The 22,836-nt window shown below is 42.3% G+C and overlaps 1 protein-coding gene across 3 annotated transcripts in view; it reads left to right on the top strand.

Annotated features, from left to right (window-relative positions):
• The window catches only part of KIZ (kizuna centrosomal protein), a 98,189-nt gene that overhangs the window by 72,486 nt on the left and 2,867 nt on the right, over positions 1-22,836 (top strand). For all 3 annotated transcript variants that reach the window (XM_026653229.1, XM_026653228.1, XM_024219974.2), the window contains 2 exons: positions 11,279-11,378; positions 20,518-20,558. In XM_026653229.1, coding sequence (XP_026509014.1) covers positions 11,279-11,378; positions 20,518-20,558 — 141 coding nt within the window. The remainder of the gene's footprint in view (positions 1-11,278; positions 11,379-20,517; positions 20,559-22,836) is intronic.

Here is a 22,836-nt window from a genome sequence, read left to right as displayed (position 1 = left end):
AGGTTCTTACCCACGAAAGCTTATGCTCCCAATACTTCTGTTAGTCTCAAAGGTGCCACAGGACCCTCTGTTGCTTTTTACAGATTCAGACTAACACGGCTACCCCTCTGATAAAGCTGTAAGGTTTGTCAGTGGTTTCTGATAGTGTTCATTTCAAGGGATGATTAACTTTGAAGGTGACTATTTAGATATCAAGATTGCTAACTGATATTGATCAAAGCATGCAAGAAAGGAGAAAGATAATCATGTTACGAAGAAGAACTATTGTAAGTGACGTTTCTTTTGGGTACCCCAAGGGGGTGGAGATTGGGTGTGTGGACACAGCTTGCTGAAATACCACTGCTTCCCCCACTCCCCCCTCCCCATTTTACCTGTGTTTGTGTATAGTTTTAGTTAATGTTATTGCACAGTAGTGATGACCCCCATACACACCCTGGCTTTGCTGATCTAGTTTACGGTTTTATGGTAAGTATGAGTGAGGGTCGGGGTGTGTGTGTGTGTTTTGCTGAGAGATTGTGTTGATTTGTGCAGGCGGTGAATGAGTGGGGTGTGCTGTGGTGAGGGGCTACATGTGTTTGGGATTATTGTGGGTGGTGGTGGTGGTATGTGGGTGGTTTTGAAAAGCTATGGCAGTTTATTCTTTCCCTGTGGTCCTAATTATGTTGTCCTAGTGTGTGCCTGGGGGATCTCCATTTCCCATGTACAAGGAAGGAGGGATTGGTGTGAGCCACTTCTGCAGCAGTGTCCCCCACCACCCTGCTCTGTGTGGGATCAAGAATCTGCACAAGGGGAGGTGGCAAGCAATGAACAGGTACAGCTGAGGATATGTACTTTGTTCCCCAGCTGGGCCTCCATAGTTACACCAAAAAGGATAGGATAGCCCTAACCTTCCACAGCCCTCCCCCACTTTAAAGGGGGTCTTGGGGAAGCTATCAGTTGAGGAGGTCCTGGTAGTGTGGCTTCATTGGTGTGGCACTGACAGACTGGGGGCTCCAGGGATCCCATGTCAGGGCTGAAGCACAGAGCCTATGGAGGGGTGATCCCTGGCCTCCATGGAATCCCCAAGCAACAGTAGTCTTTGAATTCTGTTGGGGAAAGAACATATATCCCACTCCTTCACCCCCCACCTTACAGAACAATTTGGAAAGAATTCCTTGTGGAGATGCTCTGTTTTCCTCCCCATTTCCCCCTTTCATGGATTTTTCTTTTGTGAAAAGTTGTCTTTGGCCCTATGGTAACTAAGTATTAAAGTTGTACAATTAAGCACTGAAAAGGCAGGAGAAGCAAAAGTGAATGTGCAACCTTAACTCTGCCCCGTGTGTGTGTGTATGCTTAATGATACTCTTTAAATTGGTAGTTGCATGTTACCTAAGATGCACACACATTTTAAGTCTCTAAAAAAGATTGTATTTAATGGTTTAAGAAAAAGCATGCCATTACATAATTAAAGGCACCATTGTAGTGCATATGGTTGAGTGCTCTTTTTAAAATTTTGCTTTTGTTGACTTGTGAGTGCTGTTCAGCCTAGTGTTATGTTAGGACAGCTTTTTGCATTTAATCAGGTTTAATTTAGTTGAGGGATTTCTGTAGCAGGATATCATTAGTGTACTAGAATTAGAGTTTTAGCCCAAGAGAATAGCACAGAATTTGGTATTATATAGTGTTTCATACTATCCCAAAGCTTGCTTTACTGTACAGAAGCTGTTTTACAATACAGTGAATAAGAAACCTATTAGGACAATGATTATGCTGGAAAATATAGCAACCCTTACATGCTTAGCAGTAGTTCACATGTAGCCTTAGATATGATGATCTGTTTTACTGGGGAAGTGTGATTGCCAATGGTGGATTATTTTCCCAGGGACAGTGTTGAACTAAGCCACAGTTCTATAAGGAACACAAAAATTAAGTCTTTTTCTGGCTGTTCTTAAAGATCTGCTCTCTTAACAGACCACATAGCCACTAAATCTTAGATTTTGTGCCTTTACATTGCATTGATTACCGATGTTTTGTCACGACGACGAAACACTACAAATGCATATAATTATTCCTACATACTTGCAGTGCGATAAACCCTGTCGGCTATGGATCAAGGCCACATTGTACTAGGCACTTGTACGCTTGTAATAAAAGACATTTCCCATAACAGCCTAAAATATTGGCATATGACAAGAGACAGGTGGATTCCACAACCAAGTGGGGGTAAAGATGAGGTATGAGCAAAGTGATCATGTTTATATAATAAGCCGTCAGCAACTGCCTAGCCACCCCCCCATCAAACGTTTTGTAGGCATCACAGCAGAGATGAGTTTTAGGGAAGGATTAGAAGAAAGATAATGTAGTGGATTTAGATTTTAAAGGGACTTCTCACATTCGTAACGGGTGGGGTGCAAGAAAGTACACAAATGCTTGAGGAAAACATGGGCAATGAAAGCTGGTATTGGTAGGGCAAGAGTGGGATTGATGGCACAATATTGTATTAGAATTGAAAAGCAGGGCAGAGCTAAGCTATGAAGGGCCTTAAGGGTGAAGGACAAGTAGTTTGTGTTTGATGTGGTGGAGAAGAGGAAGCCAATGAAGCGATGCAAAGAATGGCTGAAGGGTCTGGTGAGGGTGGTAAGACTGCAAGTGTTGATGCTAGAGCAGTGCAGAAGGCAGTACTCAAGATGCAAGATGTTCAAGGTCTGGACTTGAGTTTTAACAGTTTGGGCAGAAAAATGAGGCTGGAATTTTGAAAGGTTGCACAGGAAGATGGAACAGCAAATAGATGTGGCTTGTATGTGTGGATAAAAAAAGAGATATGCAAGTCAAAGATGAAGCCCATCTGACAACCCTGATGTGACAAGAGAGGGGAGGAGATGGGTGGAAAAAGAACAAGGGCTCATTTTTGACTGTATAAAGTTTCAGTTGATGGCTAGACATTATGATGAGATATTAAAGGCTGGTTGAAAAGAGTTTGAGCAGATGGAGACAGGTTTGGAGCAGAGAAGTAGATTTGAATCAGCAGGGCAAAGATTGTGGTTGAAGCCATAGTTGCTGATATCCTCCAAAGATGGGGTGCAAAAGCTTTAAAGGAGGGAGCCTAGGATGGAGCCATATGGAACTCCCACCAAAAGAGGGAAGGAGGAGATGAGGACCCACCAAACGAGACACTGAAGGAGCAATGAAAGAGGTGGGAGGAGAACCAAAAGATGGCAGAGTCACAAAAGTCCCCTGCTCCTCTCCCCCATTTGCTCCTTGGCATTTAAAAAGTTCCTTTGAACCTGGATAGGTGTTGGGGTTTCTTTGCAGAATTCCAGCCTGAATGAGGGATAGTCTAGGTCTAGCACTCCATCCTTCCCCAGCACTCATACCAAATCTTCTAAGAATGTCCAAAAAGCATATTTACCCTAATACGTAGTGTTCGCTGACCTGTGGTGGTGATACAATGATGCTAATATAGAAGTAAAGGTCTTCGTGGGAAAATGTAAAGATTTGAACCCATCCAACCTATTTATATCCTGCTTGCTCAGTATGTGGTTAAAGCTGACATTAATATCCCTGGCTACTGCTATTAGATGATGAACTGCCGGGACTACATTTTATTATAACTTCAATAGGAGTTAAAAGGTCTGGAAAAATGACACTCTGAGCTGCAGTTGCCTTTCTGGTGAGAATAGTTAATTGAGCAATCAGAAGTTTTCCCTCCCTTGCCCCCAAATCTATGTTCCATGGATGCACATGGTTCTAATTTTCAGCCCTGCCTACTGTATGTGCTCACATAAATCTGAAAATCAGGGCTCCGATTTGGCCGCTGAATAGCGGTATGGCGTAATGACACCTCTCTCAAGCTGCTGCCTTATTCTGCTGAATCTTAGCTTTCATGTATAAAACAAAACCAAAGGAAGTCTCTAGCTGTCATGGTTGCAAAGAAAACTTCAAAAAACTGAACATAGCGTAACAGCACCCAAGATCTCTATGCGAGTCTGCAGAGAGCATGCAACAATAGCTCGGGGAGGTGTGAACTGCCCCAGTCCTCTCAGTGAGAAGTTCGCTCAGATGCCCAGTGACATTAACTATTTCATTCTTCGCGTAAGAAAAGAGAGAAGGGCATCACAGATCTGCACTATTTACTGCGAGTAGTCTTATTTTGGTGCCACAGTTGGGGTAGCATTTGGGAGAGACCACCACATATTTTCCTCCCAACTCCAGGAGGCTAGCAGAGCCCATGGGCCTATTCATGCCATACTGATTGGGAGCCAAGATCAAGGAGCTCAGAGGACATGCCCAGTCATATTTTGCACATCTGCATGACCTGCTCTCACGGGCATTGAATTCGATAGAGTGGAGCTTATTTTGTGGGCAGAGCACCACGTTTTATTTCCCTATTGGATCTCTGTTGAAAATACACCAAATTTGTTCCCATAAACGAGGCGTGCCTACAATGTTTGCTGCATATGCAAGATTTGCTGACCCTAAAAGTCCTTAAGATCATATTTTGTAATTAAAAAAAAAAAAGCCAAAATCTTCAATCTGTTTCCCCCCCCCATGCTCTTTAGAAATAAAGTGATTCCATTGAGACATAACTCATCCAAATTGGATTAAAATTGTTGTAATACTTCACTGCTCAAAGAAACATATAAATAAACAACTTAACATTATAAAGCTTTCAAAAATAAAAGCCCCTCTTTTCTTAATGGGTGCCTGTCTCGATTCCAGGACTACTGCCTGCAGCTCTAGCTGCTTTCACTCTCTTAGCCAGGAGCTCCTCTTTTGATCTCTCACGGGTACATGTGCTTCTCTGCATGTGTTCCTCACTGTTTCCCTCACAGCAAAGTTTCTTTTCGTGTCACCAGCTCTTTTGAAAGTGGTCAGACTTCTCCCCGTGAAGTGGCATACTGCTGCCACTAGAACTCCTAGACTTTACCTCCTCTCGTCTTCCCCCGTGAATAAGATTTTTATTCTTTTTTTGGCCTCTTTGTTGGAAGTGCGTGACACACTGTGAGGAGGGTTTGTGTATCTTAAATCTGTTAACAGACTTGTATGCGTGATTCAGGTTATAGAAACTGTGTCTGATTATGAAATGCACATCCAGCTGTAAGGGGGGAAACTGTCAGAGCCTTAGGGTATGTCTACACTACGAGGGTAATTCGATTTTACTTAAATCGAATATGTGGAATCGATATTGCAAAGTCGAACGTGTGTGTCCACACTAAGGACACACTAAGGACAGTAATTCGACTTTGTGAGTCCACACTAACGGGGCGAGCGTCGATATTGGAAGCGGTGCACTGTGGGCAGCTATCCCACAGTTCCCGCAGTCCCCGCTGCCCATCGGAATTCTGGGTCGAGCCGCCAATGCCTTCTGGGTAAAAAAAATTTGTCGTCATCCGTCCGTCACTAACGCCCTCCCTCCCTCCATGAAAGCGCCGGCGGGAAATCAGTTCGCGCACTTTTCTGGTCAGTGACAGCGCGGACGCCACAGCACTGCGATCATGGATCACGCTGCGACCATCGCTGCACTTGTGGCCGTTCTCAACACCTCGCAGCTTATCATACACCTTTCCCTGAGGCAGATGCAGAGAAATCGGGCGAGGAGGCTACGGCACCGCCGTGAGAGCCTGAAGTCGGAGAGTGGCACAGAGCTGTCAGAAACCACGAGCCCCAGCGCCCAGGACATGACGTTGGCAATGGGGCATGTGGATTTTGTTGAACGGCGATTCTGGGCCCGGGAAACAAGCACGGACTGGTGGGACCGTATAGTGCTTCAGGTCTGGGATGAATCCCAGTGGCTGCGAAACTTTCGCATGCGGAAGGGGACTTTCCTCGAACTTTGTGAGTTGCTGTCCCCTGCCCTGAAGCGCAAGGACACCCGCATGCGAGCAGCCCTGACTGTCCAGAAGCGAGTGGCCATAGCCCTCTGGAAGCTTGCAACGCCGGACAGCTACCGGTCAGTCGCGAACCACTTTGGTGTGGGCAAATCTACCGTGGGGGTTGTTGTCATGCAAGTAGCCAAGGCAATCGTCAAGGTACTGCTCCCAAAGGTAGTGACCCTGGGAAACGCGCAGGTCATCATAGATGGCTTTGCCGCGATGGGATTCCCAAACTGCGGTGGGGCTATAGATGGGACTCACATCCCTATCCTGGGACCGGACCACCAGGCCAGCCAGTACATCAATAGAAAGGGCTACTTTTCAATGGTGCTGCAAGCACTGGTGGACCATCGGGGACGGTTTACAAACATCTACGTCGGATGGCCGGGCAAGGTTCATGACGCTCGCGTGTTCAGGAACTCTGGTCTGTTTAGACGGCTGCAGGAAGGTATTTACTTCCCAGACCACAAAATAACTCTTGGGGATGTGGAGATGCCTACAGTCATCCTCGGGGACCCAGCCTACCCGCTAATGCCCTGGCTCATGAAGCCCTATACTGGCGCCCTGGACACAGAAAAAGAACTGTTCAACTACCGTCTGAGCAAGTGCAGAATGGTGGTGGAGTGTGCTTTTGGCCGTCTCAAAGGGAGATGGAGAAGCTTACTCACTCGCTGTGATCTCAGTGAAACCAATATCCCCATCGTTATTGCAGCTTGCTGTGTGCTCCACAACCTGTGTGAGAGCAAGGGGGAGACCTTTATGGCGGGGTGGGAGCTAGAGGCAAATAGCCTGGCTGCTGATTACGTCCAGCCAGACAGCCGGGCCATTAGAAGATCCCAGCGGGACGCCCTGTGCATCCGGGAGGCTTTGAAAGCTAGGTTCCTGAGTGAGCAGGGCAACCAGTGACTTTTCAGTTTGTGGACAGAAAAGCTGAACCTGCCCCCGTTTCTTTACCCAGTTCATTTTGACTATCCTCTCCAGTTACATACAACCTTCACCCCCTTCCCCTTCCCAAAAAATAAAATCATTTCGATTTTTTAATGAACACCGTTGTCTGTATTGCTGTTTTCGCGGGAATATTTTAAACCGGGGACGCAGACTGTGGCGGGGGGCGGGTTCAGTGTTCTGATGCAAATGATACTTCTAAACTCCCGGAATGACAGGCTCCGCACTGGTGGACTGGTTATTTCAATGGAGCCTGCCAGCACTCCTGGGGGGGACTGTGTGTATGTGTCGGCTATGTGACTTTCTGGCAGGGGGGGTAGGGTTACAGATCCCCTGCTGCGTGGATCTGTGAGCCAGGATAAGGACCGCTGCATAAGATCTGTAACTGCCCTCCCCCGCCACAAAGTCACAGAGCAACCCCCCCCCCCCCAAAACATGAAAAGCACCTCCCAGACTGACCAGGGTAACCAGTGACTGCACTGTGTATGTGTCCTGATGCTGGACCTGACCCCGCCTCTGTAGCCTGCTAAAGGTGACTGTCCTGTCCAATTACCAAGCCCCTTCCCCCCCTCCAGACAGACTCTCCCTCAAAAGAACCTGACCGAAACAGTAATGAACAGAAACAAACATTTTATTGCGAACCAGACATGAAACGTGGGGGGTGAAACTTGGACGGGGGCTTGTGTGAGGTGGGTAGGAAAGGACTTATGAAATTTTGGGGAATGTCAGCCTTCTACTGCTAGAGCAGTCTGCAGGGGTTGATTGAAAGTTTTAACGGCCCTTGCCGCCCCTCCTTCTTTGGACTTTGGGTGAGGGTGGTGTGGGACTTGGTGGCGGGTGAGGGCGGTTACAGATAGACTGCAGCGGGGCTCTGTCCTCCTGCCTCCGGTCTTGCAGAACATCCACAAGGCGCCGGAGCGTGTCCGTTTGCTCCCTCATTAGTCCAAGCAGCTTTTCAGTAGCCTGTTGGTCCTCCTGACGCCACCTCTCCTCCCGTTCCATGACTGCTCGGTGCATTTGTGACAAGTTCTCCCTCCACTGTGTCTGCTGGGCTGCCTGGGCTCGGGAGCAGCCCATTAGTTCTGTGAACATGTCTTCACGCGTCTTCTTCTTCCTCCGCCTAATCTGCGCTAGCCTCTGGGAGTGTGCTGACAGGCTGGGTTGGGAGACAGTCGCAGATGTGTCTGTGTGAATTTTAAAAAGGGAGTGAATTCCTGAGACAGATAAATGAAATTGTATACAAAGAACCTAGTCTTTCTCTGTGAACAAGACCATGCACTGAACCTCTCACATGCGCACTCAGGACAAGGTCGAATTTTCGGCCGTCGCCTTCAGTGCCTGTGGACTTGCGGAGGTCTTGGAGTGTTCAGAGAACTGTGGCTGGAGACCTGAACTTCTGGAGCGGGCAATAATGGTAAGCCGCAGACTTGTGGCTGCTTAAAACTCCAGCTGTAGCACTGGCCTCCTTTCACATTGAAAGCAATGCCAGTCTCTGCTGCCAGCAATCAGGACAGCATCAACTCTGCCCCTGTCCCACCCCCTCGCGGCTGTCCCAGGGAAAGATCCCTGTATGCTGCCCCTCTCCCTCCACCGCGTGGCTGTAAAGCAGTCCCAATACTAACAGTCCCCTCCCTAATTCAAAGCAGGGCGTCATGAGCGACATCACCCTCCTGAGGATCCCGGACACCCAGAGAGAACGCATGCTGCGGGAAAGCATGCAGAAACCGGGGCCGTATGCCGCCATGCTATGTCGGGCCATGATCCCCGAGTACCTGATTGTGGCATGGAGGGGACATGTCTGCTACCACGGAGGGCCCACTAAGATCGCCCTACCCCGGAACCTGATCAACAGGCTTGAGCTCTACCTCCACGAGACCTACGAGGAGTTCTCCTACGAGGATTTCTCGTCGATCCCCGGCCACATTGACCGGATTTTCGCGTAGGTGCACTGGGACTTTGGAGTGGAGCGTCTTGGGCCTGGGAATCATGTAGTAACGGACATTGTGAAATTTTTTTAAAATACTTGGGACTAAATTGAGAAGAGCCTAAGACAGAGAAATCATGCAAAACCCATTTGTTACCTTTGTAAATATTCCTGTTTTGTACCTGATTATTTTTTTACTAGTTTACAGCACTTTTATAAATATACATTGTTAATAGTATAAATATTACCGTTCTGTTTTAAATAAATGTTTACATGTTTACAGCACTTACTGCTTGATCCGTCCCCTGATTCTGTGTCCGGGGTAAGGGATGGGGACGGTTGGTACGGGATCTCGGTAAGGGTGATGAAGAGCTCCTGGCTGTCGGGGAAATCAGCGGTGCCAGCGCTGTCGACTGCCTCGTCCTCCTCATCTCCTTCCTCCTCTTCCCCGTCCGCTGTCATGTCCGACATGATCCCATCCTCGGAGTCCACGGTCAGGGGTGGGGTAGTGGTGGCGGCCGCTCCCAGGATGGAATGCAGTGCCTCGTAGAAACGGGATGTGTGGGGCTGGGATCCGGAGCGTCCGTTAGCCTCTTTGGTTTTTTGGTAGCCTTGTCTCAGCTCCTTGATTTTCACGCGGCACTGCGTTGCATCCCGGCTGTAGCCTCTCTCTGCCATGGCTTTGGAGATCTTCTCGTAGATCTTAGCATTCCTTCTTTTGGAGCGCAGCTCTGAAAGCACGGACTCATCGCCCCACACTGCGATGAGATCCAAGACTTCCCGATCAGTCCATGCTGGGGCCCTCTTTCTATTGGATTGCACGGCCATCTCTGCTGGAGAGCTCTGCATAGTTGCCACTGCTGCTGAGCTCCCCTCGATGTCCAAAGAGGAACTGAGATTCAAACTGCCCAGACAGGAAAATGAAAATGAATTCAAATTTTCCCGGGGGTGTGGCTGGTCAGAGCATCCGAGCTCGGACTGCTGTCCAGAGCGTCAACAGAGTGGTGCACTGTGGGATAGCTCCCGGAGCTATTACCGTCGATTTCCATCCACACCTAGCCTAATTCGATATGGCCATGTCGAATTTAGCGCTACTCCTCTCGTTGGGGAGGATTACAGAAATCGATTTAAAGAGAGCTTTATGTCGAACTAAATGGCTTCCTGGTGTGGACGGGTGCAGGGTTAATTCGATATAACGGCGCTAAAGTCGACATAAAAGCCTAGTGTAGACCAGGCCTTAGAAATTATATGTTATTCTTTTGGGGATAGAATTAAGTTGGTAAGAGTTACAGTTGTTCATATTTTGGTTTTCAGTTGTATCTCACCTAAATAATGTTTAGGGCTTAAATCTCATTTACACTAAATCCACTTTACAATATAAAGAAGCCTTAAAGTGAGTGTTCTGTAATTTGAGAATCAAGCCCTGTAGTTCAGAAATGTTTAAGAAAAGGCCTGATTAGATTCATGAGTTGGAACTAAATTGGTATACAATTTGTACTCATTGAAGCACAGAGGGGAAGTGAGGCATGTAGAAAAAAGCAAACCATTAAAAGAACCTTAAAATACATAGTTTATTGTCTATTTAAGTCACAACATTAAGTATTTTATAGAAGTGGAGAGGGAGCAGGAATGACATAGCACACCAGAGAGAGAATTGTAGGCCTCTGAAAATAATCCGAATGGAAGAGGAAGGCAAATAGAAATGTACTCACTACCCAGTGGCCTAAGTAAACAAGACTTCAGGAAAAGGGAAAAGAAAACAATTGAGAGAAAATATACATAACAGTGAGATTTTGCTTACGTTGACACATGATGCGATACAGCTATTGGAACAGAATCTCAGTACCCCAAAGGCTATTTTTCTAAAATTAGTTAAAACGTGCAAAAATGCACTAATCGTGTGCAGTTATTTCTACAGATAACTTTCTGCCTGTCCGAAGGAGCTTGTGTGTTGTACTGTTGTCAGTTCTGCCAAGTCATGAGAATAAAACCTCAGGTGTAAAAACAATTGGAACAGAACTAAAGTATGAGTCAATTCCTTGTTTCGCAGATTTACAGAGGCTAGGACTGATAAACGAATGGCATGGGCAGGTTTTAAAGAGAGTCCCATGTGCTAAAGGGGCTGAGCTTTGTGGGTCAGGGATGAGGATGTTTTTATTTTGTTTTACAAATAAAGTACACTTCCGTCATGGGAGTGCCCCGGTCCAAGCAATGGAGATTGAATTGGCCTGTTTATTAAAAATAATATCAGGGACACATTTTGCTAGTGCATTCTGTTCCTGTGTCACTGTACATTTTTAAAATAGATCCTTAAAATGGTATCTCTTTGATACTCTTCAATTGTACTTTCTTCCAAAATATCACAAGAAAAACACATAGTGAACAGTTATTTTATAACATGCAGTATTGATTTCAGAGTCCATGACGCCTTCTTGTTCTCTGTTGCTTAAATAATATCTGTTTCCATTGATTTCTGTAAGTCAAAAGTTACTGTGTGGACTACCTTTTAATTAAGTGTTTGCTAAATGTTTACATTTGGTGTTTATACTTACCACAGGTTTGAATATCGGTAGCAATAGTTTCAAGACCAAGGAAATCAACAAAATCAGTTCTGAAGCTAGTTTTTCATCTAGTGAAGGAAGAAGTCCTTTGTCAAGGTAAAGTCATTAGAGCATTTCATTTCTGAATGGCTTTAGCAGAGTAAGAAGTGCCAGTAGAAAATGAATAAAACTCTGAATATATATTATTTTGTTTGTGACTTGTACAAGGGTTAAGGTTCGTATTTGTGTTTATTCAGTATAACAACCTAAACTTTAGTACACCTTGGAAAATATTTGCACCAAAGTCAGGTATTGTTTTGCAGCTGTTGTTTTCTCATTTTAAGACTCAATTGACATCTCAGTGAACCACAAATTAGCGTGTACAGCTGCTCTCAGTAGGGCTACTTAGAGACCAGACAATAGAAGTTGTCAGGAAAAGGGCAGACATAAAACATAAAGTCTTGAAGAAATAAAGTGGCATGTTTCTTCTTGTAGATGTAGCTGAGAAGTAAACTAACTGTAGCTCAATACGTATTTATTTTTTAAAAAGTATTTGATGCTAGAGTATTTGTTACTTTCTTTTCTTTTACTTTCAAATTGAGTATGTTTAATTAATGACCTTGCCTTTTTCTTAAAGGTGCAATTTATCTTTTTAGATTAGTAAAACTGCAGCAGTTCCTTTTGATTCTTTGAGCAGTGTGATGTTAGATGTTCCTTGAATTTGTCATCAGCATGAAATACTAATCAAACAGTGGCAGTCAAATTAGTGGTCAAGAAACAGTAGAAAATGGAATATAATACAACTATCTCCTGAAATTTTAGCTTGGCTTTAGATTGTTATCTGGATGCTTATTAAAACATCACAGTAAGTGGGTTCTGTTAGTATATGGTTCCTTGTCAGAAAACTGCCATTTATGACAGCCGATAAAATACTTTTAAACATTTTGATGAATTATTTAATCCCATCTAAATTTACAGCATGTTTACATCCTTTTGTACTTTGTAATATTCATAATGATTGTATTGGTGACATTAACTGTCATAGGAAACAGTTCCAAGATAATTTTAGAAGAAAACTGAATTTCTTATTTTGCGCTGATTTATATTTCATTTAAAAAATCACAAGAGTTTCTCTTATTCCAATGCAATAAAGTTAATTAATGTGAAATGATTAAGACTTGTGTAAAATATTGACAAAGTAAGTTTTTGCTTTTGTTTAAAATAAAACTTTCCATTTTAAGATGATAAAACTTTCCTTTATTGTAACCTAATTTCTATTTGGGAAGCTGATACTCTGAGCAAATAAAACCTAATATTATGAAGTGCCAATGAGTCCGTTTATATAATTTTTTTTAAAGCCCCGTGTTTATACATTTTTGGTTAGCCTCTGCTCCCATTGACTTCAGTGAGAGAAGGATCAGGCCCTTAATGTGATTATAAAAAAGCAGGTCTTAGGTCCTTTAAGAACATATGTACAATTTAATGAACTATGCAAAAATATTTTCAAGCATGAATTTTACTTTGTTTAGCATGTTACAGTGTTGGTTTATAATGTATGTTGGCAACTTTCAACATTTATTTGAATGCTATTCATGTACAATTCTTTAGTCTTAATTTTACCTTTTCAAATTCATAGGCACACTAGGCAGATTTTGGAAACCATTTACTTTGCCTTATAATTTCATGCCTTTGGTCTCTTAGAAGTAAACATTTAGAACTAAATCCTGGAGTAAGATATTTTAAAGGTTTTTTTTAAAGTAGTATCCAAGTTATTTTCCTGAATAACTTAGAAATAATAGTGCCTTTTCAAGATAAAGTCTATTAGTAACACTTGCTGCTGGACACTTGACATCTGTCTTACAAAGATATTTGGAAGCGCAAAGTAGCCAAAGAAGTATGAAAGAATGGGAAATAGAGAGCTCAGGTGGTTGCTTATTTGTGGTCGGGATGCAGTGAAATTTCTTAGAGGCTTACATTTAAGGATTCCACTTATTGCAGTCACTTCTTGTGCTTTATTGCTTTTACAAGTGGTCTCGAAACCAGTACTTGAGAATAAACATAACAGTGTAGTACTGCTGGGGTACTTTTTAAAAAATTCTTCTTTGCTCTATCTTGTCACTGAGCTGATGAGTGACCTCGAAAAAGACCCTGCTGGACCTAAATAAAAAAAAAATGGCTTCCTCTGATGTCCTAGAGACAATAATTATGATGTGCCAGTTAAGCCCAAACTACAGCTGAGGGATTTTACTTTAAAGCAGAGGCTTGGGCGCAAAAATGCATTTATAGCTCTTTGTCTGCCACCTCATTATGTGTGGGCCTGATTCATTAAGTAATTGGTTTGCAGTTGTTTACATGAGTATTAAGGCTTTCTATTCAGCAGCCTTTGAGAGATACATTGTGCAAATGTTGCATGTTATGAATGCGGAATGAGGGGCAGAGGACCAGTCCTATTGGCTAAACACTGCACTCTGTTGAAAAGCAAGAGAAAGAGATTGGGTGCTGCTTTGCATAGCAATGACTTTCTTAATAAGCTTTACAGATTAATACACACAAGCTATAAAAGATGCAAAGAGATACTCTTAGCACATTTATACATGCTCATTTCACTATTATGGTACTGGAGATGGGAAGAATCGAGTTCTTTCATATTCAGTTTCTCAGTGCAATGTCTTCAGTGCATGAGACTTAATAGAATCCGATATTTATTGTATTATAAATCATGGGGAAGTAGGCAGATCTGCAACAGTTTATTATTAAAGATTCTTTCAATGTAAATCTTTTTCTGCTATTGTATTTCCTACAGCAAAATCATTTTGTGGTTGAGTGGGGATGAAAGGCATAATGTACGAAGGAGTGAGTCTTAATAGGAAGCTGCTCTCTGAGTAAAGACCACTTGTTCCCTTTTGTTCAGAGGTGCATGCCATAGCTTCCTCTTCTCCCACAAATATTGTCGTGTTTTCCCTTAGCTATAAAACTATTTTTCCTGGATTCATTTACTCTACCAAGAATGTTTAAACTCCCTGAGATGTAACTTTAGTTTGAAGAGTATAATATTTTGCCAAAAGAAAAGAATGTGTTAAGTAATATAATTACTTGGGAGAAAAGGTCATGACTGAATCTCTCTAAAGCAGAGGGCAGAACACGATGTGTGTGGCATTTTATAGTCCTGTAGTAACAGAATCAGCCAGTGGAGGTCACTAGCATTCTGGATAATTCTGTATTTTGATGCGGGCAGTTTATTTTTCTTAGGCTTGTTTGCTTTGTCACATTTCAGAATGATCTGAAGATTAAAGATAAATTGTAGACTAAGGTAACCAAATAAGATTTTTAATTTGTCAACATATAAACACTCTATAAAGTATTTTTAATTGTGATTAAATTGTATTCTGGAAGCAATCCATTATATTCTGTACAAACTATTTCTTAAGCAAAAGTTGCATTTTTATTAATTTTGTGTTTATTCTAAGTAAATAATCTGCCAATTGCAATTCATCCTCTTAATTATTTTATAAAGAAGTATTTAATAATGAGGGAGTAACTAACATGCAATCTTAAATGCCACAGCATACTTTATTGTAGGGAGCCAGTTTGACCATCAGGGGGCACTCAGACTTTGCTAAATTAAAACAGCTTCCAAATTTCATCCTGCTTTTTCAAGTTAATAATTTATACTATTTTGGGGCCCTTAATTTCAGTTTTCTTAAGTTCTTGTCAATTTTTTAATTGATTTGTAAGAAAATTCTTTGTTTTGTCTGAAGTTCTAAGGAGATGCTACAGAGTTTAGGTATGAGGTTATTAAGTGTATATATTTTCTAGAAAGTTTACATCGACTTGAATAATGATCCAGAACCTTGAAAGTAACAGGACTTGAGTATATTTAGTCTAGATCATTTATCATATTTACACTTATCCACAGAGATACATAAGAGAATGAAAGCCTAACTAAGATCTTTGATTACTGATTTATTTTAACATAATTTTATAATGCTTTTAATCTTCCGAGCTCTTTGCAAAGAAGTAAACATTTTATAAATGATTGATTTCAGGGCTATATTTCTGACATTGTAGTGTAAGCATGACACATGCAGAACTTACTGTAATGCATGATTTCTAAATCTTCACTATTTATATCATTAGTATCTTATGTCGACTAGTCAGGACCTTTCATGAAACTTCTATAAAAAGCAAGTTGATACTAGTTCTATACAGTTACTGAGACTTTTTTCTTTCTCGATTTTATATTTTGTGGTTTTGCTGTTAGCAAAGGAAACAGGATGCGCTGGGTGAAAATTCATCCCTCCCAGCACAAAGCTAGACTTACATAAGCATTGTGCATGGAACTAAGTGGTAGTAGAAAGGAAGAAATTCCCACACACCCTAAACTCAGCTCTTCAGTCGCCACTGTGTGCAATAGCCACCACTGCCCCGCTGAGTCTTTTGTGTAGAGGATTTGAGATATGCCCTAATGCAGATCTGATGGCTCATGGTCCCTACACCCCCTCTTCCCCTATGATTCAGGCCTATTGAGGACTGGCAGAGAGATTCCCTTTACTATACACGGAAAATGGAGGCCTTCTCTGCACCCACATCACATGCTCCCCTTATACAGCCCCACCGTGGAGTTTAAACGGTACAGCAGGCCTTGTATGGGCCCTGGGTGAATGTCAACCTTTGTGCATCAGTTCTTGCAGGTGTAGTGTGTGAGGGTAAAATGTTCTGCCATCCACTGCCAGCTTGATAACTAGAAAGAGAGTCTGGTCTTAAACATAGGTTGTCTCGTCATAGATCTTTATATCATAATTCAAATGTGATTGCACTTGGAAGCCTTAGTTTTAACGTAGTCCTCAGTTTTATTATTAATGAAATTACTATTGGATGTAGTTTATAGAAGCAAGATTCATGTCATAATTCTCTCTGTTTAAGTTTCCATTGATCTTCCTGAAGTACATTTGTCCAGTTTTTCTTCAGAAAATGATCAATTTGAAGTAAGTCAACTGTTCTTTTTCATGCTTATTAAAAGTACAGAAAAATATCTTCATCAGCTGCACCTATCTTGAACGAGTTATTTTTCAGGAGGAAATAATAGCCCAAGTTGAAGCAAGTTTTTATTCTAATTCACAGAAAAAAAATATATGACCACCCAGGAATAGAGATACTTTGTCACAGTATGGAGACTGGAATTAAGTAGTCAGACTTACATTTTATCAGTGATAAGCTTTTTTAGACATTTTTGAAAAATGAGTAATTTTGGAGAAGGACCACAACTTCACCCCAAGTCATTGTTGGGAAGAAATTCTATACCTGCTATCTCACACTCGGAGGGTTACTAAGAACTGCCTTGTGAAAAAGAAACAATTCTATTTGTCTACCGCATGGTATTGTGTCTCAACAATGCTTTTGCAAGATAGATTCACACAGGCTTCAAGCTCTTTTACAGGATTAGCCAATCTACTTCCAGGCATATTTTTATGGAATATCAATGTTTCTATAACTAGGTCCTTTTCAGTTTTGTTTGTTTTTCTGATGGAAGATCTTTTTGTTTTCACTTAACATACAGTATAAGGGTTCAACAAGTTCTCTGCCAGAGATGTATCCAGCACAGAAATAAAAGAAAGTTTTCTGTTTTTCACTGAAACTTCTTTGACTTGATTCACTCTATTAGTATGTACCAAGGGGAATCTAGATCACCTCTCTCAAAATTTTCTTTATGGGGACAAATATTCTTCTTTAGGCACTTTTCACTTCCTTTTTGTTTCCAGAGCATCTTCTATATAGGCCCTTGTCTTATCAGATTAAATAGGCATCAGAATAGGAGATTTGGTCTAGAGAAAAATAGATGAGGAAATTGGCATTTGGAACTTAAACTGCTTTTTGATAGAACCTTGACATCTTTGGTTCCATGCTGGGATGCATTTTAGAGAAATTGAAGCATGTAGAGAGATATGAGTCTATAAATTTGTCTCAACTTATCTCCTTTATATAGACTCTTACAGTTCTTCCCTAGCAGTTTTGGATGATGATGATATGGTTCCTGTGTGGATGATGACTGTCATAATTGTATTTGCTGATTCAGAATATAAACCTTCTGGAATACAGAGAACTTTTGTATCTTTTATCTGCATTGGCTAACATTTAATTTCAGGAGGCTGTTTAGGAAATGAGGCTTGTCACATTTTCTTTTTGCAACTCTGAATTCAGAACAGTCAGTAGTTTTCCACTGTCCATTCCTCTGGTCTCCCATTTCCATTTGCTAACGATAGCCCAGCCTTTTTTACATGCCAGTGTTTTCAGAAAAGTCTTTCCAAATTTGTCCCAGCATTCTACCAAGCCTTTTCTGATGCCCTTTTCAGTGGCTGTGTCCCTTGCTGTCCATCCTCTGGTCTACCACATCAAGGCCAAGATCCTGGTTTGCTGCTGCTGCTCTGTGCCATATTGCTAGTGGGTTCTGGTCCTAATGTCAGTGCAATCAGCCATGGGAGAATCATCTCAGTGGGGAGAGATCCTTGGGTGCTCCAACACTACTCCTCTCTCTTCTGCCACCATAGAAGGGGGCCAAGGTCCTGTGATTGTGGCTTCCCTATAGCCCTGATCATCCCTGGCTACCCTATCCAGGGGCGGCTCTAGCTTTTTTGCCACCCCAAGCATGGCAGGCAGGCTGCCTTCAGCGGCATGCCTGCGGGAGGTCCACCGGTCCTGCGGCTTCGGCGTACCTGCCGCCGAATTGCCACTGAATCCGCGGGACTGGCAGACCTCCCGCAGGCAAGCCGCCGAAGGCTGCCTGACTGCCGCCATCGCAGGGACCGGCAGGGCGCCCCCCGTGGCTTGCCGCCCCAGGCACGCGCTTGGAGCTCTGGTACCTGGAGCTGCCACTGACCCTATCGTCCCCTTGACGCCATTGACAGCCAGCATAACATAGTGCTGGCTTCATGCTGCTTTAAGTTCTGCAAGGGGACCACTGAAACCCAGCTAGCTTAGAATTAGGAGAAAGTAAAGGCCAATTTTCCATCCACACTACCAAGCTGTGCAGTGTGATCGTCAGACATACTCAAGAATCTGGGTCCAGATGATCAGTTCTGTCATGTATTTATTTGGGGCTGGGCCAGGCAAAAAAAAAGCCAGGCACAGAGAGGCATCCTGAACGCTCTACCCTGGTGTAATAAGAATCAACCCTCTCTCATTGATAATGGAAGATGAAGAAGCAGACTGAGTATAAACAGCAGCTATCAACTGATGATTTTGCTTTGCTGAAATACATGAAAGATGAAATGGTTCTTGCACAGTCCGTCACAGAAGTCACCTCACTCAGCAACAGGTGGCAACTGATTCTGTCCCAGGAAAAAATGATGCTGCAACCAGAACAGCATCTCCTGAAATCCATTTCTGTAGCCTGAATCTGTAAGGTGTTGGGTGCCTCCTGAACTATACTGAGGACTGTCAACTCCTAAACTAAATGGGAGCTGAGGGTGCTTGGCAGCTTGCAGGACTAAACCCTTAACCCCAGATTTAGCAAGCTGCCCCTTTTCAGCAACGTGTGCAGATCCCTTCTTGAGCATGTGCTTAAAGTTAGGCACATCCTTTAAGTTCATTGCTAAATGAATAGGGATGGCCATCAGCATAAGTGCTTTGTTAAACTGGCGCTGAGGTTGTAAAGCTGAATGTCTAATGAACCTCACCTTGAGGGCAAAATGTTATACTGGTTGCTTTGTGTGTGTGTGTAAGAGTTTTTTAAATTTATGACTAAGGGTCTCAGATGGATTTCATTTGAATGGTATAAAATGTAAGATTAATGCTGTAAGATTAATAAATTAAAATAATTTGCTTCAACAAGATGTATCGACTGGTAACTAAACAGTTCTTTTTAATTTGTAATATACAACATATATGAATGTAAACTCTTCAGTTTAATATTTTGGTTGAACTTTAACTGAGACATTTTTAGTAAGGACAGCTAGTATATTATAGACCTTCTAGGATTTTTGCCCAAGTTCAACAGAAATATAAAATAACCTATTACACAACACAACATATTTCTTTTACTTAAAAGGGTAAAACATGTTATAGTTGTAGTGTAATGAAACTCCCCTCTTGCTCTTCAGTTAAGTTTATCTTTTCAGTTGTTCATTAGTAGATCGTAGTAAATGTAGCCCTTGTTCTTGAGCCCTTACTCACCAGTGGGATTACTTGCTTGAGTGAGAATTTGTAGTGTCAGCCTCTGTAATTAGACAGAGAAACGTATAAAATAGTGAGTATTCAGAGATTATTTGTACAAATGTTTTGACATTTAGGATCTTTCACTGACTTTCCTGTGATAGTTATTAGAATATTTCTTTTAAACCCTTGGCTTTAAATCATTATCTTTAGGATCTCTTTTTTCTTTAATGGAATACTACAGGTGTATGAAATTTCAACATAATTGATTTAAGAATAAGTCCTGTTTTAACTGCTGTGAAGGTTTCAAATTGACATTTGTTTATATTTCAACAGTTTGAACAGCCATATCACAAATATCTCCTATTCAGTCTTCCTTATGAAAATCAACTGAAGCTTTATTTTTTAGTGCTTATCACAGGATTGTTAATATAACAGTTAATTCTCCTACATCATTGCCCCCATGTGATTATTTCACAGCACCAACACAATACACATGCTGCACACAAAAGATCAAAATGATTCCAGCTTGTTTGAGAGATTGAAAAGGGTTTGTGATGCTCTAGACACAAGATCAGTCATTTAACAGAACAGAATTGCAACTGCATATGCATCAAGGTAGATCAAAGGCGGCCGAAAGGCTGCACATTTACATAGGGACATGGGTGATGCTATGGGAACCCAGTAGCTAAGTTCTAAGAACAGTTTTGGCAACAAGGGAAATAAGGAAATTTTGTTTTTGTTTGTGTCTTTTTTTTTTCTTTCCCGTCATGTATTTTAAAAGGTGTAAAGGTTTCATGCGCAGCAATAACATTCAGGGCCAGATCCTCAGCTGGGTAAATCAGCATTGATTTCAATGGAGCTATTCTGCTTTACTCCAGTTGAGGATCTAGCCCTGAATGTCATTGCTGTGCATTAAACTTTACCATCCTGTGTTCTAAAATGCTTTGAACCCTTTCTTTTTGTTTTTTATCCAAAAAATAGAGATGCAGTTATAGAACTTAGTAAATTTACTATCTTAACTTGAGAAGAAGCATTAACTTGACTCCTAAACTTTTAATATTGTTTTACCATCTTCTGAATATGTAAATACCACTTTGTTTTGCAGGAACACAAGCAAAAGGAGAATAGCCACTATAAAATCCAAAGGTGAGAAACAAATATTATTCTATTTAGAAATGTCTTTCTCAATATAATTTATATTGTATATGCAAGCCAAAGTAATGAGTCTGCATCATGGATAAGAGGGGTCATGATAAAACTATATAAAATGATCAATAATATTGAGAAAGTGGATCAGGAGCTTCTGTCCACCCTCTCTCATAACAAAGGAACCAGAAGAGATTCAATGAAAGTGAAAGGTGGCAAATTCAAAACCAGTAAAAAGAAATAATTTTAAACATAATGCATAATTAAACTGTGGAACTCTCCGCCACAGGATGTGGCTGAGGCCAAAACCTTGACAAGATTTAGAAAGGACTGGACATTTATATGGATAACAAGAATGTCCTGAGTTATAAAAGTTAATCCTAACAAATTTTAAAGGAGTATTAAACCTCATGCATCAGGGTGTATGTCAATCACTAACGATTAGGGATTAGGAGGAGATGTAAAGGGCAGATCACCCCATATCTGCCTAATGAGAGTTTTCTTGCATCTTTCTATGAAGCGTCTAGTGCTGGTCATTGTCAGACACAGTGTACTGGGCTAGATAGACCACAGATCTGATCTATATGGCAATTCCTCTGTCCCTCATCAGTTGCAATACTCTTGCTGCATAACAGGGAGCTATCACGTTCAGCCTAAGAGTACAGCTATGCGGTGTGCACCACTTAGGGGCCCACTCCACTCACCTTGAGCATCAGATTTAAGTGAGTGGCTCTTACCTTTCAGAGTGCTGGACAACTTCTTGCTCCTGCTTAATGTCCCTTCTCTCATCTCTACCAACATTCCACTTGCTCCCCTCTTGCCTTGTGGCTCCCTTTACATTCTTCTCCCACTCTCCTATTTGTGCCTTCTTCCATGAGCCGTCTTCCCTCCACGTGTGTGCCATTCGACCACCCTATTCCTTCCAGGCCCTCTGTGTAATACCATTTTTCTCTGCAGCCTTTCAGTCACAATCCACCAAGCATAGCCTTGTAAAGAGTGAAAATCACCCATGAATGAACCAAAAACAAAAAATGTACGTAAGCTCCCAAGAGACACCGCAAATTAATCTAGTCAACTGATTTGTTCTTTACAGGCAAAGTTAGCCTGCTTTCCTTGCATCTACTGATGTTTTCCCCAATACACCCACCTCCATCTGTTGTCTTTTTTTGTTGTGCTTTTGATCTAATTCATATCATAAGCCTCTTGCAATCGGAGCCTTGGCAATTGACAAAAAGGATCTGAAGACATTAACTCTTAAGAAACTATAGAAATAAAAAGGACCTTTATGGCTCTTGGTCCATAGAAGTTTTGTAGGACCCTGGGACTGTGCAACCTCAGAGACAAAATGCAGTTCTAGGGGGAATGTTCCTTGTTTTGTGGATATGAAACACGCCATTAGTCGTCCTGGGCTGTCTTTTACCCTGAACAGACCTGGACTGCTCCCAGCTTCTGGCAGCAGAGCTGTTTTGGATGCAGTCTAAGACTCCACTGAATATGCCCAAGTCCCTGCCCTGGAACCAGGTTCAAGATCGGCAAGATCCCAGACTAAGGGTACGTCTATACTTACCTCCGGGTTCGGCGGTAAGCAATCGATCTTCTGGGATCGATTTATCGCGTCTTGTCTAGACGCGATAAATCGATCCCGGAAGTGCTCGCTGTCAACGCCGGTACTCCTGCTCCGCGAGAGGAGTACGCGGAGTCGACGGGGAAGTCTGCCTGCCACGTGTGGACCCGTGGTAAGTACCTTGTAGTTCGAACTAAGATACTTCGACTTCAGCTACGTTATTCACATAGCTGAAGTTGCGTATCTTAGTTCAAACTGAGAGGTTAGTTTGGACCAGCCCTTAGGCTAAGCAGTACAATCTCGAGGGTCACACTTCAGCAACAAAATAAAACAGTCTGTTTCCACGTGCCAGCTCACAACTGAGCACGTAAATCCGATGTAGAATTGTCAGCGATGTGTTTAGCTATTTCCGTAGCTGTGTGCGCAGATGTATGTGCGCAATGGTGCATTTTTGCATGTGCAAGTGAGTTTCCTTTTTATAGACCGATTGCACAATGAATGCCTTATTCTCCTCTGACGTTGGTTTACACCAACACAATTCCGTTGCCTTCGGTTGAGTTACCCAAATTTGCCCTGTTGGAAATGAAAGGAGTTTCGGGACCTGAGTGTTTTGTGTCTGGAGTCCACCTTTACCAGCCCTCTAGTCCCTAACCCCAGAGGCTGTATTTTGGAGCAGGCAATCTGTGCTGTAACGGGGGATGCTGTATTTTGGAG

Source organism: Terrapene carolina, unplaced genomic scaffold (assembly GCF_002925995.2).
Source record: "Terrapene carolina triunguis isolate 2854851 unplaced genomic scaffold, T_m_triunguis-2.0 Scaffold132, whole genome shotgun sequence".
Classification (NCBI taxonomy): Eukaryota; Metazoa; Chordata; order Testudines; family Emydidae; genus Terrapene; species Terrapene triunguis.
Note: the sequence above shows the minus strand (reverse complement) of the source record. Positions and strands in the feature narration are given on the sequence as shown.